At 42.7% G+C, this 19,676-nt stretch overlaps 1 protein-coding gene across 4 annotated transcripts in view; it reads right to left on the reverse strand.

Moving 5' to 3' along the window:
- Shroom3 (shroom family member 3) overlaps positions 1–19,676 on the reverse strand; it is a 336,567-nt gene that overhangs the window by 43,615 nt on the left and 273,276 nt on the right. For all 4 annotated transcript variants that reach the window (XM_023707672.1, XM_004647430.2, XM_023707674.1 and 1 more), the window contains one exon: positions 18,649–18,771. In XM_023707672.1, coding sequence (XP_023563440.1) covers positions 18,649–18,771 — 123 coding nt within the window. The remainder of the gene's footprint in view (positions 1–18,648; positions 18,772–19,676) is intronic.

Below are 19,676 nucleotides of genomic sequence, written 5' to 3' on the forward strand. Positions count from 1 at the left end.
TCAATGTCGCCAAGGTCAATACCCTAATCAGGCCCGATGGAGAGAAGAAAGCATATGTTCAACTGGTTCCCAATTATGAAGCGTTGGGTGTTGCCAGCAAAATTGGGATCATCTAAACTGAGTCCAGCTGGCTAATTCTAAATATATACTTTTTTTCCTCAGTAAAAAAGAAGCAAAGAAAGAAAGAAAACTGTCTTTTGCCTGAGACATCAGTGGCATTTCATATAGATACCATGTCTTCTTCCTATTCCATGTTCTGTTTACCTAAATGAAGGGGTTGCTAGAACCCCTCTCAGAAGCAGGACATGACTCCCAGGCCTAAGATACTGACCTGAAAAAGCCAAGAGATGCTGGTGACACATGAACTCAGTGTGCAGCACTGCACAGCTGAGGGCAGCTCTCTACCCTGCCTCCCAAGAACTGCTTTCCCACCTGTACTGGGGATTGAGCTCAGAGCCACACACACATGCTAGGCAAGTGCTCCACCACTGAACTATACTCCTAGCCCCTAAGTTGTCCAGGCTGGCCTAGACCTTGCAATCCTCCTATCACATGTGCCACCATGTCTGACTCTGAGGATGACTTCTTGGCACATCCATCACCCAACTGTATCTGTCCATGCTTAACCCAAAAGCTGGTACTGAGAATATTTTCCTGCCCAACAGAAATAGGGTCTGGTATATCCCACAGGTGCCCCAGGATGAGAAAAGGTTTATTTTAAACCTTAAAGGAGAAAAGGTTTATTTTGGCTTATAGTTTAGGGAAGTTTTAGTCTCTAGTTGACTGACTTAAAGGGTGTCATAGCAGAGGTGAACTGCAGGGAAGAAACAGTCCATGGTGTAGAAGGCAGCAAGCAGCTACAGCAGCAACAGCAGCTTCTTTCAGTTCCTTTATATTTTACCTAGGTTGTAGGCCTATTGATTAGTGCCCCAATGGGCACCCTTAATCCTATCATCAACCCTTTAATCTCAACTTCACACACCTTAGATATCACCACTTCTGAAAAGCCCCACCTATGACCATAGGAGGCTTTGAGGGGACAGTTAGATACAAACCACAACAGTGTCTCATTTTAAAAATTTTCCAGTAATAGCTCAGTATACATTATAGTAATAGAAAGCTAATAGAAAATCAGCACTGAGAAGTAGATCTTTACTGTGACTGTACTGAGATAATGTGGAGAAGCCTTTAGAATGAGCTTATGGGAGAGATGTGGAAGTGTGGAGAAGTGGGCTGGAGAAAGCCGAGAGTGCTGCAGGTGGGGCTTAACCTGTGCCTCCTAACAGAGCTCAGAAAACAGAACATCAAAAAGAACGCACCCAGTCAAGGAGCTATGGTGAGGTCTCTGGTGGAAACGAAGACTCTAGTAGAAGCTGCACTAGAGGTCACTGGTGTTATACCAATTTTAATGCATTCTATCTATACCCTGAAACTTGGGGGAGACTGAGTTTAGAGGCAATGAACTAGTTTACCCTGGCAGAAAAAATTTCAAGGTAGCAAAGTATTCATGTGGTAAGGATATTATCGTCTGCTTTTGGCTAAATTTACAATGAAAACCAGTTGCAAAGAAAAGTAGACTGGGGCTGGTGAGATGGCTCAGTGGTCTAAAGCACCTATTTAGAACAAGCTTAGCAAAGCACAGGGACCACAGTTCAATCCCCCAGCACCATATGCCAGCCAGCCTCGCCCCCTGGTGGGGCTGAGCTGGCTACACACACACACACACACAAAAAAAAAAAAACACACGCAAATAAAAAATTAAAAAAAAAAAGAAAGAAAAGCAGACTAGTTGCTAGTGCTATTAAGCGCGCGCGCGCGCACACACACACAAAGCCAGGTGCCTATAATTCCAGCACAAGGGAGGCTGAGGCAGGAGGATCCCAAGTCCAGGAATATAACTCAGTGGTAGAGTACCCTGTGTGATTTTCAGTACCACCAGAAAAAAAAAAGCTAAGTGCTTTGTATTGAAGCCAAAGAAGACATGCTCGGAGGGAATTGGTGTTATACAATCTGTCTTTTTTTTTACCCCCCCCCCCCCAGGAATCAACAAGCATAGCTGCAAAGGTTTGGAAATGTAAATTTGTTTCAAAAACTTCCAGGGCAAAGTCTTTAGAGAAGGGCCTCCAGATTCTTAAGTTTGCCAGCACTGCTCAAAGGTCCAAGTCCAAAGTCCCCTCCTATAGGCCAGGCAATTGCTGAACTGCTGCTCACCCAGCACTGCCCAAGCCAGGGATGCACTCAAAGGCTGCTGCTCCCAGCTCAAAGGGGCCCAGATGTAGTCTGTTGTCCTCATGATGCAGGTTTTACAGACATGCAGGGACTATCACAAGAGCTCCAGGGTCAGGAGGCTTTCACTAAAATCTCAAAGGAAAGCCAGTGGGGGCAGTGGACAGGCAGCATGTGGCAATCACAGTCCCTGCCAACAGCCTGATGGGGTGATACATGGAGCCCTCAGAGCAGAACTGATGCTACAATGGAGACCTAAGAAGACAGGGATGCCAGGGACATGAACATAAATAGGTAAGGAAAGCTTCAGTGGGTGCGCTGAGCCTGCCAGAGAGAGGCCAGGTGGGTTGCAAGTAGCAAGGCCATAGGTGTGCCATGCCCTTGGGGCCCAAATCCCACCATAGTGTATCCCAGTGCGGGACATGGAGATTTGGGGTTTAATGTTTGCCCTGCTAAGTTTTGGTCCAATCCTTCCTTTGTATTGAATGGAAAGTTTTACTCTGTGCTACTGTATCTTTGAAATATGTAACACGGCCTTTTGATTTTTAATCACAGAGTTTGCCTTGAGGACTTTGGATCTGGACTTCTGAGCAATGCTGGAACTGTTTGGGGACTCTAGAGATGGACTGCGAGCATTCTGTACCTGTGAGATGGACCTGAGCCAAGGAAGAATGCTATGGTTCCACTCTTAAGTGTCCTCCAAGCCCCAAATCAAAGGTTTGCTCCCAAGTGTGACACTGCTAGAAAGGTGAGGCCCAATGAGTGTCCCTCAGTCATTAGGGAGTGTGCCTGCTGTGAAAGGGCCCTCAGGTCGTGGCCAGCTCCTCTTCTGCTCTTTTGCTCTCCAGCCATGAGGTGGTTCTGCCATGCACCATTACCGTAACATGCTGCCCCACCATAGGACCAAAAGTAATGGGGCCAGCAAGCAGGACTGAAACTTCTGAAATAATACAACAAAAAAACCTTTTCTTGTCGTAAGTGGATTATCTCAAGTATATATTACAGTAATGGGAAGCTTACTGACATAACCATTGAAGATTTCTTCTGAAGATAGGGAGTGGAATAGGAAGGGACAGATATCCAGGCAGAAGACATTGTGTGACAATGACATGGAAATATGCGAGAACATGGTACAAACAAGGCAAATCAGCTAGAGAAGACACGGAATATGGAGATCAGCAGGAGGTGAGGGCGGGAAGGGAGGAGGGGCCAGGTTATGCAGTGGTCCCCAAGATGCTGCACTGAAAGGGCCTGGACAGCACCCCATGGCTCAAGAATCTCTGCCAGAGACAGGCACACTCAAATCTGGGTTTCAGAATGATGTTGCTAACAAGGGAGAGAATAAATTTGAGAGAGACAAGACTGGGTCAGCCAGGGTGGGAGATAACAAGGTCCATAGAGGGACAGGACCTCCTGGATGGAGGTGGCAGAGGACAGTATAGTCAGGGAGCAAGGATGGCCTTTATGTTTCTAGTGTGCAGCAGAAAGAGGGCAGGAGAGCAGATAGGGACGTGATAGCTCAGGGTGGCATGTGCACTTGGGGTTTCCAGTGGAGATACTGAGGAGACCTGGAGGACTGAAGTCAGGGCTCATCTAGAAAGTCAGGCTCACAAAACTCCTGGCCTCTCAGGGAAGCAAGTAGTTCAGGGAGACTGTATAAGAGACAAAGGAGGAAATGTAAGGATGGGTCTCAGGCAACTATCATAATTTAGAAGACAGGGTGTCCGGGAAAAACACAAAGAAAGAGCTTCCAGAGAAGTGGGAGGAGAAGCAGGAGAATGGAGTGCCAAGGCAGGTGAGGAGCGGGAGAATGCTGATGACTCTGTTTGTGCTCAGGTGCTCATGCACTAAGGGGCTATGTGTGTGTGTGCTGAATTGGGCAGCTGGAAAGCCTGCCAAGGAACAGTGTGCATATGAGCCCAACTGTGGTGGGCTCTGAGCTGAGAGATGAAATGGAGACAGAAGGAGATGTGGTAAACAAGGACCGGAAGAGTTGAAACTGATGTGAAAGATGTAATGGAAGGCATGGCTAAGATACTCTTTCTGCCTGATGGGATTTGTTGTTGTTGTTGTTGTTTTGGTGGTACCAGGGATTGAATTTAGGACCTTGTGCTTGCCAGGTAAGCACTTATTGTACTGAGCTATCTCCCCAGCCCCTAGGATTTGTATTCTAAAAGGGAGACAAATTATATTGTTATATTAAACAACTTCTAATTCTAATATTAAAAGTAAAATAAGTGTTTTAGGAAAAATAAACCCAAGACTTGCAATCCTTGGACAAGTGATCAACATGAGAGGTTTTTCCTGTGATGGTTTTATTTACCATGGGTAAATCAAGTTTTATCCAAGTTTAATGGATGAGGAACAGGGAAATTCTGAAACAATCACATCAAAAGATCTTAAACATTTTGCTTTTGCACACTTAACAGAGGTTGAGGAAAGACCTAAGAGATCAATCTTTGTTCTGTAAGACTTTTCCATCCTGTACACATAGTAGTTAAATGATACAATAATGAAGAATGAAAAAGATGATCACAAATAGCATAAGTTTTACACCTTGCCAACAGAGTGTTAACCAGCACTCTGTGAATAGCAGTTTGGCAACATCTAGCAAAAAATTGTTTAAACAAAATATCTAGCAAAACATCAAAAGCAACCTAAATGCCCACTAGCAGCAAAGCTGTTCAGGTAGTGTGGCACATTCATATAATGGAGCAGCACCTAGCTGTCAGAAAGTTACCATTCTGTACATAAAAGATGAGAGTATCTCCAAAATACATCATTAGGTGCAAGTAAGATACAGAACTGGGGTGCAGCATATGGAGGAAATATACACAATTGCATATGTTTATTAATATGAAGAATACTCTGCAAAGATACTTCAGATATTAAACATAATGACTACATCTAGGGAGAAAAATTTATCTTCACTAAATTTCATCTGGTAATTTAAATTTTGCACCATATGCATGTATTATCTATTGAAAAGCAAAATATTTTTTAAATAGCCTTCCATTTTGACAGTGTAATTCACTGTATTTTGAAGTAACCAAAAAAGTCCAACAGCTTTTTATTAACTTTTCAACAATGCAGATAATGTCATGAGCATTCCTGAAGAGCCTGCTTTTACATTTTGGGATCACTTTGATCTCTCGAAAGATAAAGAAATATTTTCCTAAAGTACATTATATCATGAACATATTAGCAAGAGTCAGAAGTTTAGTTTTAGTTGTTTTTTTTTAACTCAGTGAACTGAGTTTTGTGTGTGGGTGTGATTCAAACAAAGCCCATTTGTAGCATTTCTGACCTCAGACAAGGAAACTTCACTGTGTGGGACAGGCAGGCCTGTGGAGCCAGAATTCGCAAGGCCATGACGTCCTCCTAGATGATCTTGCCCCAGCAGACCCCAGAATGAACAACGCTTCTGAAAAACAGACTAGGATCCTCTCAGGTATTTCCAGCAGTATTCATCAGGCCTCTGCCGTGCACCTTCCTAAATGGTGGCAGGGGGTCACACGTGGCTTTGAGGGGTTTATAATCTTGTTGGGGAGACTTACATGAGCAAGAAGGTGGGAAACAAAATCAGGGCCCTAATTTTGCATTCTTCATTCACTCAAATGATGTCTTTGTGCCTATTGAGCATTGTTCTAGGCACTAGTGAAAGGTTAACTTCACTAGTTAACTTAACACCAGCTTTACAACCCAGAACTATTAGTGAGAAGAATGCGGTGAATGAGAGAGACTGGGCAACTTGCTACTGTCAGTTCGGTAGACAGGAGTGGGACTGACATCTGCACTCTGACCTGGAGCCCGAGGTCTTCTGTCTAGACTGTGAGCACCATGCAGGGAGGAGCAGGTAGGGAGACGGCAGCCAGCAGCAACAGACAAAGGGACGTTCCACAGAGGTACAAAGGTTCTGCAGGACATAAAACTGCTCAAAGTGAGAGCACGAATGAAGGTTCCTGTTTAAGTCAGGGACCTGCACAGACCTAGATAACAAGAATTAGCCAACTATACAGCCAACTAGAGGAAGACTATTTAGCACTCTAGAAGGAAAAAGCCTTGACAAGTCCTTCAAAGCAAGAATAAATGTTGATGGTAAAATGTAAACTATTACAACCACTAGGGAAATCAGTATGGTGTTTCCTTAAAAAATTGAAGATAGAAATATCATTTGATCCAGCCATGCCATTCCTAGGTATAGTCTCTAAAGAATTAAGCAGCGCACACTTGGGTTGGGGAGATAGGTCAGGGATCTAAACGCCTGCCTGGCAAGCGCATAGGACCTGGGTTTGAGCCCTGGTACCACATGTCATGCTGGCCCCGGAACCCTGGCTGTGCCATGCTGGCCACCAAAATGGGGCATGATGGCACATGCTCGTAACCCCAGCCCTGGGGAGGCTGAGACAGGAGAATCACTACAAGTCTGAGCTGTGTAGCGAGACCCTGTACCAAATAAATAAATAAATAAATAAATAAATAAATAATTTTAAAAAAAGAATAAATGTTGAGTATTCAGAGAGCCCAGCAGAGCGCGGCCACAGCCTGTGGGCAAAAAGCGCTAACACCAGGTTCACATCATCATCAGATCACACAGAAGGTTCTGGAAACATTTTGGATATAAGCACCCAAAGTTCACATAAATGAGGCCTAACACTGGCTTTGGTAGCAGACAGGGTCTTCAAATGCCCATGAAAAACTGGTATATTTTGGATAAATACAGAAAGTGACAACCTGTGACTTGGAAAATATTCTACAAGTTAAGAGTCAAGTTTCGGTTGGGTGCATGGCCATCTGGGTACATTAACATCCTAACCAAGACCTGAGTCAAATGTGCACGAATGTACAATAGATGAGGACGACCGGTGTCACAAAATAAAAATGACCACATTACTTATCCCTCATTGTCTAAGGCACAACACTCCAGCAGAGGACAAAGGCCATCATAACAAGGCTCTCATCTACCTGTCTTCGTTTCCCCAAAAGGAAAAAAACAAAATACATTATATATACTCTCTAAGTCAAGTCTATGAATTAACATTTCAAGTATTTTGGCTGAGGGTCCTCATGATATACTAACTGAACACTATGTGCTAAGCTGAGGGAAAAGCATTTTTTCTTGAGGGGATTGAGGGAGGCCACGTTTTTCCCTTTTTGCCTCATCTATTTGTTTTGTTTTGAGATAAGATTTTTCTGTGTTACCAAATTGGCGCTGAACTTCAGGACACAGATGATCTTCACATCCCAGCTCCAAAGAGCTGGACTGCAGGCACGTGCCCCCGTGACCTGCTTCTTCCATGTCTATTTTTTAAATTATTATTTTTTAAAAATCTTTTATGTATTTGGTAGAAGTTCTCACTACACAGACTCGTAGTAATCCTCCTGTCTCAGCCTCCCCAGCGCTGGGATTACAGGTGTGTGTCACCATGCCTGGTTTCAGTGGCCAGCTTGGCACAGGGCCAGCATCCATTAAGTACTGGGGATTGAACCCAGGTCCTTATGCTTGTAAGGCAGGCACTTACAACCACCAAGCTATCTCCCCAGGCCATTTTTTAAATCATTAAACACTTCAAGGGGCTGGGGAGATGGCTCAGTGGAATAAGCACTTCCCTGGCAAGCCCAAGGACCTGAGTTCAACCCCCCATTCCACAAAAAAACAAAACAAAACAAAACAAAACAAAACACTTCAAACACATATACAGTCTGGTATGGTGGCACATGCCTATAATTCCAGCACCTGGGAGGGTGAGGCAGGAGGATACCTGTATTTACATCAGTTATTCTTTGGAGTCAAATATTTTAAAAGAAGTCAATGTGAAGTCTTGCTCCCACCTCTATTTCTCTTGCTCCCTGAATTAACCAATGTAGTAATGTCTTGTAAGATCCTGAATTTGAGCCTAAGGACCAAAAAAAAAAAAGCAAATATGAACACATATTCCCATCCAATCTTTTAACGAAAGGAACTGTACATAGTGTTCTTTCCCCTTGGCTTTTGTATTCAACCATGCATAACAGATTATTATATGTCAATGCTCCAGAATCCCTTTATTTCATTTTATCTGCATGCATCATATTTATTTAACAAGACCTTTTCACAGATCTTTTGATTTCTAGTCTTTTTCTCTTACTAACAGTGCTATAATGAATAACAATGTCCATCTATGGATTTCTATGTAAATCAATACATTGGCAGATTCTTAGCCAAGGACTTGTTGACTCTAAGGGCAAGTGCTCTTATGTTGACAAAACTGCTAAACTGCCCCGTCACACTATAAAGAGGAAAAAACAATTAAATGTGACTGTATAAGTAACTAGAACATTGTATCTTTCTTAGTATAGAAGAATAGATGTCTTGTGTTTGAACAACAATGACTATTTTGGTAATTTCTGTTCATAGGAAAATTATAGGCCCTAAATACGAATTAAGAAAATACATGGTAACTGAAAACTAGGACAAGCCAAATGATACTGACTTGTAACATTGCGCTCATAACCTTGCTCTGTTCCCTGGGAGAGAACCCCTCTATGTTGATATGCTACATGTCTACAAGATATACTGTTCTGTAACACCATGGTAAAGACGTTATGTTTCAGAAATCCCTTAGCCTCTGCTATGGCCCTAACTTCTGGTGTTTGTGGCTCTTCTTGAGATCTCCCAGGTTACCCTTAGATTTTCTCAATGCACAAAAAAAAAAAAAAAAAAAAAAAAAAATCCAAGCTGGTTCTGGTGGCACATAACCTATAATCCTGCCTACTCCAGAGGCTAAGACAGAAAGACAGCCAGTTCAAGGCCAGCCTGGGAAACTCAGTGAGATCCTTTCTCAAAACCATTTTTTTTTTTTTTTTTTTTTTTTTTTGTAAAGGACTAGGGGTATAGCTTAGTAGTAGAGCACTTGCTTAGCTCGTGCCAGACCCTGAGCTGGATCCCCAGTTCTACAAACACATGAACAACCAATGCCCCCCAAAACAAAAACAATTACAAACAACCCTAATAAGAATACTTTTCCAAAGCTTTCATAATTGCTTCACTAATATCTGTGTTTTTCAAAAGTGGATCAGGAGCTGAGGGCATAGCCTACTGGTGGAGCACACGCTTAGCATGAACAAGCTAAGGCTCCACCCTTGGCAAACACATTAGAAAGTAAAAAAGGTGGCTCTGTGAGAGCCAATGGAGCCCTTGGCATATAACCTCATAGCAACACATGGAGCTTTCTGAAAAGAGATATTCTTTTAAAATGTCACATCCTCATAATATGCCCTGGGGATTTTTGGCTTCCACAACTGAATCACAAGTGATCCTGGAGTCTTCAGATACAAAATTCTAACATTAAACCTGGCATAAAAGATTAAGACCCTTTTTTTGTAGCATACTTTACCCTAATCCTCCAAACCTGTGCCCGTGTCCCTGATACTAACTACCATGTAGTTTTTCTCTGCCCTGTCCTACATGCAAAAATATTTTATTCATTGTCATGCAAAAATACTAGTATAAAAGAGGAAATAGCAGTAAGGATGGGTGTTTTCCATCTAAACACTGGTGAGTGAGGCTGAGATGCTCTTTTCTCAGTGTTCCCCTCTGTCTCCCTGCTCCTCTTTGACACTGGCACATAGAGGAGTCTGAATGTTCAACTGGCCTTCCACAAACACTCACACACAAGTCATGGCAGAATTTGATATAAAAATGTAAAGTCTGTGACCTATAATGACTTTCATCTTTGTCATTCACTGACTCTCAAACTCAATTAGATAGCATAGCAGAAGTAGGATAGTACAAACCCTAGTAATAATCTGTTTCTCAGTTTTCAGATTGGAACCAGCTGTTTTGTTTGTTGCAAGAAGGAAGAAGAGCCTGGCTCGTACTGATTTCTTTAGATACTAGATATAATGAGTTTTAGAATTTTCGTCCCTGCTCACTCTCTGGGCTCTAGCGTACGCTGGAGCTTAGACTAGGGAAATTACTTCATTGTGGTTTATATGTTCCATGGAGTGACACATGGGAGATATAAACAGACTCGCTGGAGCTGAGAGGCTGAGATAGCTTTGGAGAACTAAAAAATTTCTGCGCCCCTAAATCACCTCTGCTACTTTGAGAGAAAAGTCTAGGGTCTTTCTCAGAGAACACCTGAGCCTGCACAGGAAACATGAATAGCTCAGCAGGCACAGCGGTAGGTGGACAGCACTTCCCTCCACTCAGCGGACTGGGGCAGAGGCGTGGAAAAGGTGGCCTGTGGTGCGGCCAAGGCTGAAAACCTTTCTAACAAACCCATCAAAATGTTTTCCCAAGAGTTTAAAGGAATCCAATTTCCAACCAAAATGTTTCAAAATCAAGCTAATTAACTTTCATACAATGCTAAGGAATACACTAAATTAACTTGTTGAGTCAAATAAAGAGACCGTTGTATATTCTGTGTGTGTAAGGCCAAATTTGGCTTAGGTAATGCTTTCTTCAAAACACCACCCCATGAAACAAAAACAAACATCCCAAACTTCAGACACTAAAGAAACTGAATTTTCTCTCATAGCAAATCCAATGCACGGTGTTTTGTTCTTTTTTTTCTGTTTCACTTGTTTAGCAGAAGAGGCCACACATGAGAAATTACAGAGATAAAAGAAAACAGGAAAGGGAAGAAAGCACTAATTCTAGTGAAAGACCATAAACAGTGGTCAAAAGAGGAATTGATTATTTTAAGACCATACTGGAAAAGAAATTATTCGTTAAATATTGTACCCAAATAAAAAGAACAATGAAGATTTTGAGATGAAACAGCTGAAAACACAGACAACACACCATGATGCCTTTTCCGGTTTCTCTGTTCCTACTTACCACAGTTTCCAAAAGAAATTCTGTAACAGGAAGGAGGTGAAGCTTCACCACACTAACTGGACCCTGGGAGATAGTGTAATAAAACTCAAAAGAATGATCTCTTGTTCATTTCCAGATGAGGGAATGCCAAATAAAACCTGAAAAACCAGCCTTGCGATTGCTTTAGATGAGGGTAGTTTATAATATAAGCAGTACACATTTTCTTTTTTACTGTTTATGGGCTATAATAACAGCATGAATGCCTACAATAACAAAACAAATACTGCAATCAGCTGGAGATCTGGATTCATTACCCTGACAGCTGTACTCACTGTTCCTTTCCACATCCAACTTTCTCTCACCCTCAGAGCAACCCAAGAAGGCAGCACCAGCATTAGGTATACCTTTAATAAAAATTTCAAATCAAGATTACATAAGGATAAGAGTAGGCTCCAAATGATCAGGAAAAAGAGAAAAGATAATGAGCAGTCAAGCCACCAACTGTTAAGAGTGAAGTAATGTACAATCAGAAATCTCAGCCAAAACTTCCTTTCATGTACACTATAACTTCAAAGTGAGAACACAACTTTTCTTTAAAATTGAGAATATACACAAAGCAAGTGTCTTTTATGTTTTGTATAGATTCTATTTTTTGGAGAAGTTTTAGGTTCACAGCAAATACAAGCAGAAGACACAGAGAGTTCCCATATACCTGTGTCCTCCACGTGCACACTAGGATATCTCAACAGAAGCCTCCACAATTGAAGAGCAAAGAGCAAAGGCCTAGGGGGGCACCCAGAGCAACATACATGGGCCACATACAACTGGTGTCCATGTATGTATCATGGGAAAACCAGAAGGAGAACAGAGAAGAAAAAGAACCAAAGAAATGAACCAACAACACAATGGCTGAGAATTTCAGACACTCTTGTACAGATTCAGCAAGTTCAGAGGCCACAAGCAGGGTCAATAGCAGGAAAATGTCACTTAGGCATATGTCATTTCTAACAGAAAATCACAGCTCAAGAGCAGAGAGTCCAGCTTGTTGTAGTGCGCACACCTGTAATCCCAGCACTTGGAAAGCTGAGATAGCCATGAGTTGAAGGCCAGCCTGAACTGTACAACCGGACCATGTCTCAAAAACCAACCAAATAAAGCGCGTGCACGCACACACACACACACACACGCATACACACACATAAACACACTAACTAAAGACCAAAAAGTCTGAAGAAAGCCAGAAAAAAAATCCCTTTACCTACTGAGGAGCAGAGATAAGAATTAAGTACCTCCTGAAAACCTTCAAGTAAAAAGAAAAAAGAAAAAAAATTATCAGCCTAGAATTATTTTTTAATGTATTTAGTACAGGGTCTATAGGGTCTTTCTGTGTAGACTGGACTCATAGTGATTCTCCTATTTTCAGCCTCCCAAACGCTAGGATTACAGGTGCATGCCACCACGCCCAGCTTCGATCTCCACCTCAGCACGCCTGAGGGACAGGGTGGCACAGCAAGCTGGGGATCCGAACCCCAGTCCCCGTGTCTGCCTAAGAAGGTACTTTAATCAACTGAGCTATCTGGCTGGCCCCAGCCTAGAATTCTTATGTCCCACGGAATTATCTTTCAACAGTTGAATGCGTAAACTTAACATGTGGTTGGATATTTTCCTTTAAAAACAGATGCGTCATAGCATCAAAAGATACCTATTAAAGCCTTATTGGTTGAACCTTGTCTGAAATATTCTGAATCTCATTCTAATAGTATCTGGACTTACCTTGTAACAAACAGGAACACCCTAGACAGCCACCCTCTGGCCAATCCAATGTCATATTCAGGAGTGGAATAAAAAGCCATTTCAACCGCTAGTACTTTCTGTGCCACTCAGCATGGCAAAGCTTCCTAAAGTGTGCATGCCTGAAGCTGGGTGACATGAGTCACCTCAGTTTACCAAGGGGAGGGATACTCATTCTTGGTCACCTTTGTAAATGAGCCAGTTTCAATTCAATTCCTGCTCCATAAGGCAGAAAAGAGAAGGTAGCCCTTGAAACTTCCTGAGAACCAGCATCTTAGACATTAGCACACAGCTCAAAAATGCCAGACTTCTATTTTGTGGGCAGGAAGAGGAGGGAAGAAAGGAAAATCATCTGCTGATAAAATGCATCAAACTGAAATCTCAAAGTCTTAAAAGATCTTTTCTGCTAAACTGATGCTCTCACCCACACACACAAATGCCACTGCTGGCTGAGGCATGTGTGAACCGCTTGGAAGGCTGCTAAAACAGCTGCCCTCTAACAGCCTCTCGGGAGGCTTTGCATGGCTCCCTAAGCAGTGAGGTCTGAGCACCATGTTCAGGAAAGCACAAAGTGCCAGTGGCGCTAACCTTGCTGCTCACCTGGGAGTCAGGCTTCTGTCACCCATTCATCCCGGTTTACTCCTCAGAGCTGATAACATATCACCACGTATGGGTAAATCCTTTACAACTATCAGTTATTTTAATGATAGGGTGACAAAAGTTGAAAGAATCAAGAGGCTTATGGATGAAAACAGTGACTTGGAGATCTCCAGATGCACACTAGAACGCTGCGTCTCCTTTACCAACTCATTCAACTGTCCTGGCCCAGTGCTTGATAGATTTTAGGAAAAATCACCTGTCATGCTATATTAGATTGTAAAAATTCTTACTGGTGATTAGCATAAGATACAATCTAGAGCTTTAGACAGGAAAAGGATGGGGTTAGATCTGTCAGAATACTCAGCCTAAGGCTACTAAAAATGGCCCTCTAAAACGTGGTTATTTGGTTAAACTCTGAATAAATATGGGAGAAAAGAGCTTCTCCCTGTTACTCATTCTTTGTGCTTTTAAACAAGTAAGAAAGTCCTTTCTCTTCTCTATATGAAGATGGAGCACGACCTGCTGAACTCAGAGTTGGGTCAGGAGACCACCTCAGTGGATTCCAACTGCAAAATCAATGCACAGGGCTCCATGGCATGCCGACTACTGGGCTCCTGGCTGGACACCTACAAGCCTCCAGGATGACAAGCACATCACAGTGTGCTTTTGCTACATGCAAAAGTAAGACATCAGCACCTTACCCTTTCCACATTTCAAAACAGGATTTAAACAAGAGCCAGCCTGCATATTCACCCACTGGCCAAAACTGAAATAGTCTAAGCAACAAAATAAGTAACAGTAATACTAGTTTGTAACCCAAGGATAGAAGAAATATGAAAGCATCCTTCCTGATATGAATTAATACCTGAATAAATAAATGACAGAGACAGAAAGTTCTTCCTCACAGAAGAATTTTGATTAATAAATATAGAAGAAATGAAGGAAATACAAGATCATTTTTAGAACATTATAGTACCAGTTGCCACAGACAGGATCAGCAGATGCAAAACTCAAGAAGAGAAACGGTATTTTCAAAGTACGCTCCCAATAGACTTATTAATTACAGAGCGATAAACAATATGCTCACAGCAGGGGCAAAGCCCTGCCACCACATGACCCCTGGTACACTAGGAAAGATACAGCGTCACTTCTGTTGATTTCCTGCCCAGAAGAGGAACCTCAATCTAAGCCAGAGAAAACACCAGAAGCCCTCAGACAGCAGGCTCTCTCCAAAATGCATGCTCAGTGATTCAACTCATTTTTAAGAAAACAGATGCATACTGAGATCACAATACTAAATGAAATAAATCAGACACACAACCTTAAATATGTTTCTCTTGTATGAGAAACCCAAAATATAAATATATTAAAGAGCAAAATAAAAGATAATAGAAAACAAGGAGATATATCTTTCGCAAATGGGAAAGGAACCAAGAGATGGGGGAAGGAGGAGGGGAGGGGAAAAAGATTAATATGTGTCATGTGCATGGGCCAGCTCCACACAATAAGCACAATCATCATGGACTGCTAACACGTACTAATAAAAATATTTTTTCAAAATGTCAAGGTCAAAAGAGCCAAGGAAAGAATGAGGAACCAGGAGACTAAGATAATGCAATAAACACAAAACTCAGGCTCCCAAGAAAGAAAAGGATGTAGGCAGGGAAACTGTTAAAATCTGAGTAACTTGTCCACAGTTTGTAAGGTCTTAGAGTCTGTAGTATGACCAATTACCAACATTAATCTCTTAGTTTTAATACTTTGCACTATGGCTTTAGAAGATGTTACCATTAGGGAAAGTCAGATGGTATGTGTTAGGAAATCTCTGTACTATTTTTGCAACTTTCTATGAGTCTAAAATGATTTCAAAATAAAACACAAAAAATAAAACAGGACTTAGGATATTTCTGAATATTACTGAATGAGAACCACTCAGGCATGCAAGTTCAGTCCGACATCAGTAACACCTGGATTGCAGAGACCTTGTGGAAGAGCGAAGACTTAGGAAGTGAACTGTTATAAGAGCATCTAACTTGGAGAGACACGTATAATAAAATTCTTAGTATACAGAGAAAAATACCAGGGCACAGGGTCTGAGCAGGACTGATGGCTGCATCCCTTCTGACTCATGATTTCTTCGGGTTTTTTTTTTTTTTTTTCTTTTTGGTGGAACCAGGGATTGAACTTAGGCCCTTGCACTTGCCAGGGAAGCACTTATTCTACTGAGACATCTTCCCGGCCCCCATGATTTCTCACAAAGGATTGTCTGTTTACCTGCTCCCCGTTTCTCCCTTCAGAGACAGTGCTGTCAGCAGCCAGCTCTCACCATGCTGGTGGGCACAACCGCAGCCATTTCTTTGTGGTTAGGATATCAAGTAGACAAACATTTCAGTTCAGTTTTTTGGGAACTTATCGCAGTGATGGCCAAACTCCCAGAGATGTGGCGCACCAGCTGTAGCACAGGTGCTATAGGTTTGCCAACACTTATTTTAAGGGTTGCTTTAAGCTATTTAGGGCTGGTGAGATAGCTCAGTAGACTACACACCTGCTTAGGCAAGTGCAGGAACTGGGGTTCAATCCTGGGCACTACATGTCACACCAGCCCCACCCCTGGGCAAGTTGAGCTGGCAACCAAGACTGGGCATGGTGGCACATGCCTGCAATCCCAGCACTGGGGAGGCTCCAACTATGAGTCGGAGTTGCATATGAGATCCTGTATCAAATACATAAAAAAAATAAAATAAATTTAGTTCACCTTTAAAAAAATAAAATAAACAAAAGCTATTTGAATTGCTTCACCTACAGGCAGTCGCTGCCCTTCCTGCCTTTCTAATCCTGGTAGTGGACATAGAAATACAAACCCAAAGCACCTCACAGTGGCACTCTTTTCATTTTCCCCTTCCCACTCTCACCTATTCATGCTGCCTTCTAAATCCATCCATTTCATCTCTAGACCCATCACCCACTGGCTTGGGTCAAATTCTTGATCATTTCCTCTCAAGTGCAAGGGGTAACTTCCCAACTACAACTTTCCAAACTGCAGCACTGTGGCACTAGCACTAGATCACCCTTCAAGGCCAGGGGATTCCTGTTGAGAGAAGGGCCAGATTCCCTACTAGGTGAAGACCCTAGGAGGTTATGCTCTATTTGTCCACTTGATAAGTTTATTTATAGCTGACTTACTAATGGCAGGTGGGGTCAGGCTGGAAGAGGGCCCCAGCAGGTGTGGCCCAGAAGGGTCCATCTCTTCCCACTCGCTGTACCTGGAGCAGCTCTCTCCTGCCCTGCCACCTTGCAGTCACCTGACCATGGACTGAAACCTCCACCAACTAAGAGCCAGAATAAATTTCTCCTTTTTTAACTTTCAGGTAGTTTGTCCCAGCAATGAGGAAAGTGACCAAGACAGCCACAGGGAATCAGGACACCTTCAGAACTTCAGCTTCTTCAGGCTGTGCCTGGAGGCAGTCAAGCTGGCTGGCTCTGCCAGCGTCCCCCTGTTCCTGGCCTGACCTTCAGTCACCAGGTGGTTGGCTTCTATAGATCTTTGGCATGTTCAAACTGCTCTGAGAGCTTTTTCTTCAAATGAAAACAGACTACACTGTATTATTGTTATTATAATATACTATCTTAACTGAAATGCTAGATTTTATTCTATAAAATATAATATCATTCTATAAAATATAATATTTTATTACATAAAATAGTTTTCTTATTAAAATGTAACAACTTTTCTTTACTGTTATCTGCTATTTTAGCATATAAAATAGAACATCCTCTTCCCTCTTTATTAAGCTTTCCCTCCTGTTCTCTTGCTCTTGGTTTTCCCTTCCCCATGTCCTTTAAAAGTTTTAATAATTTCAAGGATTTTTAAATAAAAACAAAATAGAACAAATATTTTAATGTACATTTTCATATTTTGAAGACAAATAATAAAAAAATGCAAATTTGGATTGACATCAATCCCAATTTATAATGTTTACTCATCTATAATGCAGGGGCTGGGGAGATAGCTCAGTAGGGTAAGTGCTTGCCTGGCAAGCACAAGGGCCTGAGTTCAATCCCCAGTTCTGCCAAAAAAAATAATAGTAATAATGTAAGGCAACGAACAGTTCTGCTCTAAAGAATTCACCACACCAAACTCAAGAAAATTACAGCAGTCATAACCAACATTTGTGGAGTGCTCATGACATTCCAGGCACTACCCTACATGCTTCCCTATATTTGGGGGGTTTTTTTACACCTTTTGGCAACCCCGAGGGGCAGGTCAGCTGTTAAACTCTCCACTGAGAATGACAGTGTGTCTGTGGTGCACCTGCACTTATAGGCGAGCAGTAGAGTGCAGGTTGGGCTTTGAGGCACTCTGACTGCACCATCTTGCTCCCTGAATTTTCTTCCCCTGCTGGGACACAGACCTCTCTGACCATGATGTGAAGGATGCCAACAATGGCCACCACCTGCTACCTACGGCATAGATGCTGAGTGCGCCTACAAGCCCATGAGTCACATTGCCAGCTTCCTGAATCTGAGCTCAGCACCTCCTAGGTGAATGTTCTGTGGCCTCATGGCAGCAATGTAATATCCCATGGGACACCCCAGCATCCTCAAACACAGAGGCACCTGGCTTCACTCAGGCTTGCAACCTGGCACACACTTGGGAGTCACTGCAAATCTGCGGAGCTAATACTGTCACCTCAGGATGTTCCTCAGACACAGGAGAGAAGTTTTACATGAAGATTAGTTGAAAGGTAAATTAATCCTGCTGTACAATTTCTCTGACCACTTCCAAAATACAAAACTTTGGATGGGTCAGACATAGTGGCACCCAGTAACTCTAGCCCTGGACAGGCTGGGCCAGGAGGATTACCATGAGTTCAAAGCCTACCTGGGCTACATAGCAAGAGCCTGTCTCAAAACACCAAAACAAATTTAAATTTTGGAATACTGCTTTAAATGTCTTCTAGATTTAAAAGTAATTATGGATACAATTTTCGAACAATGTTTGAATCAAATGATGTGAGGGAATCCCAGATTACCTCCCAGGAACTTTAAAGGTCTTCAGAAAGTAGAATAGAAAGTTGTCAAGATCATCTCCTTTCTGAAATCTGAGTCTGACCTCCTCTTTCTGCCTCCACCCCCTGGCCCCCGCCACACACACATCATAACTCCAGGTCCCCCTTGAGTGCTCAACTCTTTCCAGACTGATCTGCCCTGTTCTCTTTGCCTCTTACCTGTGCTTCAGCCGAAGTTTCACCCCTCCTGACCACGACACTTTCCTGTGCTGAGGGCCCGGGGTGAGGTGCTCTGCACTGGAATCACCAGGACTTGCATGGCCCAAGTCTGCACACACGTCTCTGTCCAAAACAGGAACATAAAAAGTAGAGTATGATGGTCATGTTCAATCTAACACAAAAAACCCCACATGAAAATGGAGCCAGGAGACACAAGAAAGCAGGGCTAAGTTCTGGGTCCCAAGAGAGGAAGTCCACAACTGAGGGTCTGCCTTTCCTGCCTATGTTACTGTGTGAAGCAATAAAGTCTATTTCCCAGTCACAGAAATTGATTTTCTAAGCGGAAGATACATAACTGTAATGAAAGTAAACTCTCCTCTAATGAAGTGTTGATAATTAAGTGAAAAACTGAACTCACTGCAACAAATGGTCAAAGTGGTTCCCTGAGACCAAGTCACACTACAAAGCTGTTCCTGGTGTCACAGTCCCCACTGGAGTCCATGGGTGAAACTCAGGCCAACTCTTGAGTTTGAGCTATTTGGGATTGTTCAGATTCCACTGTGCCTGGAAGCAAGCCTTCTGTGCGTCCATTTTCAATCAACCTCCCACTCGGTCCCTAATGCCATTCCTGGAAGTCTTTCCTCCATACTCCCAGGGAGCCAGAGGAAATCTTAAGCCTCACATCGCCAACGTGTTCTGCTGTAGGAATAAGCACACTTCTCCTCAGGAGAGTCCTAGGAATCAAACTTCCAATCACTTTTATGCTCCTCGTTATTAGACTGTCCCTTGCCTCAGGTATTGAAGTGGGTTTTCTCAGATTGCCAAATACAGTGTACGTTTTCAATTTCTGCCTTAAAGGATTTTTCTAAGCCTCTGAGATCCAACTGGTGAGGCCACCCCTCTGCATATGCCATGCCTGGGCGGGGAAGGGATTACTGAGCAGCTGTTAGGAATAAACCCGTCCATCTGGCCTTGTATTTCCTGGAACCCAGAATGGAAGTCAAAGAGCTCTCTCTCTCTTTCTTAAG

Source organism: Octodon degus, unplaced genomic scaffold (genome assembly GCF_000260255.1).
Source record: "Octodon degus isolate 3935 unplaced genomic scaffold, OctDeg1.0 scaffold00305, whole genome shotgun sequence".
NCBI classification, from domain to species: domain Eukaryota; kingdom Metazoa; phylum Chordata; class Mammalia; order Rodentia; family Octodontidae; genus Octodon; species Octodon degus.